Source organism: Colobus angolensis, unplaced genomic scaffold, assembly GCF_000951035.1.
Source record: "Colobus angolensis palliatus isolate OR3802 unplaced genomic scaffold, Cang.pa_1.0 Scaffold305, whole genome shotgun sequence".
NCBI classification, from domain to species: Eukaryota; Metazoa; Chordata; class Mammalia; order Primates; family Cercopithecidae; genus Colobus; species Colobus angolensis.
Window position 1 is genome coordinate 1,615,340 of NW_012116322.1, and position 3,097 is coordinate 1,618,436.

At 48.3% G+C, this 3,097-nt stretch overlaps 1 protein-coding gene across 1 annotated transcript in view; it reads left to right on the top strand.

Annotated features, from left to right (window-relative positions):
- The window catches only part of XYLT1 (xylosyltransferase I), a 182,661-nt gene that overhangs the window by 87,434 nt on the left and 92,130 nt on the right, over positions 1-3,097 (top strand). Inside the window, exon 6 of the mRNA XM_011950301.1 lies at positions 321-523. Coding sequence (XP_011805691.1) covers positions 321-523 — 203 coding nt within the window. The remainder of the gene's footprint in view (positions 1-320; positions 524-3,097) is intronic.

Here is a 3,097-nt window from a genome sequence, read left to right on the forward strand (position 1 = left end):
CTGTCTCAAAAAATAAATAAATAAAATTTTTAAAATGTGAAGTCCTGGGCACCAGCAGCCCAAACCTAGTGAACCATTAGCTCAGAAGTGGGGCCAGGGAATCTGCATTTCAAATAGCTAATTTGAAATGTAAAAAATAATACAAGTTTGAATTGCAATACAGAAAGACACCCTAGTTCAGGATCATTTACTTGGCAAAGGCCACTCTCCTCAGAAGTACCCAACCAGGAGGGAAGAGACAGAGAGGGGACGGGGTGAGGGGCATGCTTGGGTGTTTTCTAGGCCACTGAATGTCATCACCCTTTCTCTTCTGGGAAAAGCGCTCCAATTACCTGCATCGGCAAGTGCTCCAGGTCTCCAGGCAGTACAGCAACGTCCGCGTCACCCCCTGGAGAATGGCCACCATCTGGGGGGGAGCCAGCCTCCTGTCCACCTACCTGCAAAGCATGCGGGACCTCCTGGAGATGACCGACTGGCCCTGGGACTTCTTCATCAACCTCAGTGCGGCTGACTACCCCATCAGGTAAGGCAGCCAAGGGCCCCAAACCAGCCTTGTCTGATGTCCTGCTCTGGCTGGTCTTGGCTGGGAACCCGTGAGGCAGAAGGAGACCGATGCATAGTCTCCACAGGATCTCTCAGGATGGGGTTCTGATTGGACCTGAGAATCATTGATTCTTTCACTCATTCATTCACGCATTCAACAGATACAGACTGCGCACGTGGTTTTCCCAGCTCAGCTCTGTTCGCTGATATACCAGTGCACTAAACAGACTGAAACTCCAACCCGCATGGAGCTTTGTATTAGGGTTCTCTGGAGGGACAAAACTAACAGGATAGATGTATATATAAAGGGGAGTTTATTAAGGAGTATTGACTCATATGATCACAAGGTGAGGTGTCACAATAGGCCATCTGCAAGCTGAAGAGCGAGGAAGCCAGTCCGAGTCTCAAAACCTCAAAAGTAGGGAAGCCGACAGTGCAGCCTTCAGTCTGTAGTCGAAGGCCCAAGGATCCCAAAGCTGGAGAACTCGGAGTCCAGTGTTCAAAGGCAGGAAGCCTCCAGCACGGGAGAAAGACGTAGGCCGGGAGACTCAGCCAGTCTATTCCTTCCACGTTCTGCCTGCTTTTATTCTGGCCATGCTGGCAGCTGATTAGATGGTGCCCACCCAGATTGAGGGTGGGTCTGCCTTTCCCAGTCCACTGACTCAAATGTTAATCTCCTTTGGCAACACCCTCACAGACGTGGCCAGAAACAATACTTTGCATCCTTCAGTCCATCAAGTTGACACTCAGTAGTAACCATCACAAGCTTCCATTCAAGTAGGGAGGCACACAACAAAATGAGTTAAATGTCTTAGAAAAATAAAGCAAAGGGCGAAAGTAGGGGAGAGTTGTAGTTTTACCAACGGTGGCCTGGAAGGTTTTCACGGGTAAGAACAGAAGAAGATGAAAAAGAGAGTCACACCTACAGAGAAAGTGGTCCAGGCAGGAGGAAAGGCAGGGGCTGAGCCCAGAGGTGGGTCGATACCTGGCTTGTGCAAGGAACAGCAGGGCTCAGTGGAGCTGTAACAGAGTAAGTGAGGGGTAGCATAACAAGAGATATAAAGTCAGAGAGTAATTTGAGGCCAGATGGTGGTGATCCTAGAATTTGGCTGTTAGTCCAAGCAAGATGGAAGCCACCGGCATGATACTTTGAATGATATTGTGAACGATGTATGTATGTATGTGTGTGTATGTGTGTGTGTATATATATATATGAGACAGAGTCTCACTCTGTCACCCAGGCTGGAGTGCAGTGGTGTGATCTCAGCTCACTGCAGCCTCCACCCACCAGGTTCAAGTGATTCTCCTACCTCAGCCTCCCAAGTAGCTGGGATTACAGATGCATGCCACCATGCCCAGCTAATTTTTGTATTTTTAGTAGAGATAGGGCTTCACCATGTTGGCCAGGATGGTCTCGATCTCTTGACCTCGTGATCTGCCCGCCTTGGCCTCCTGAAGTGGTGGGATTACAGGTGTGAGCCACCGTGCCCGGCCCACAAATGCTGTTTCTTACCTCTCCCTTCTGCCCATTGCCCTCTGCCTGCCTCTCACCTACTTTGTGGGAATAGCTTACCTGTATTAGCCCATTTTCATGGCGCTAATAAAGACATACCCAAGACTGAGTAATTTGTAAAGAAAGATGTTTAATGGACTCACAGTTCTAAGTGGCTGGGGAAGCCTCACAATCATGGCGAAAGGCATGTCTTATATGGTGGCAGCAAGAGAGAAAAATGAGAGCCAAGCAAAAGGTGTTTCCCCTTATCAAACCATCAGATCTCGTGAGACTTACTCAGTACCACGAGAACAGTATGGGGGAAACCACCCCCGTGATTCAGTTATCTTCCACCCAATCCCTCCCATAACACGTGGGAATTATGGGAGCTACAATTCAAGATTAGACTTGGGTGGGGACACAGCCAAAGCATATCGCTATCCCAGGAGTGGGTACACTTTTTCTGTAGAAGGCAAGATAGTACATATTTTAGGTATTGCAGGGTACCTACTGTCTGTCACAGCTACTCAGCACTGCCCTTGTGCTAAAACAGCCAAGGAGAACATGTCAACAAATGAGCATGGCTATGTACCAATAAAACTTTATTAACAAAAACCTGCATCAACCCTGCTGATCCTGAGCTACCTTGTCCCTGAGGTTTCTATTGGTGACACAATTATACCTTAAGTCAAGAAGGCAAAGGGGGATGTCTTGTCCAAAAGGTTGGCTTCTAGCAGACCTATGAGAGGATAATGAAGGAGCAATGAGTAGGAGGGGGGACAGGAAACAGAAAATCTGCCTCTGAAATATACATGGATTTAGATAGAGCCATATTTCCCAGCTTATCTTCATCAGACCCCATGCAGCTGTCACGTATAAGAATGCAAAGTTGGCCGGGTGCAGTGGCTCACGCCTGTAATCCCAGCACTTTGGGAGACCAAGGTGGGTGGATCACCCAAGGTCAGGAGTTCCAGACCAGACTTTCCAACATGGTGAAGCCCTATCTCTACTAAAAATACAAAACTTAGCTGGGTGTGGTGGCACAGGCTTGTAATCCCAGCT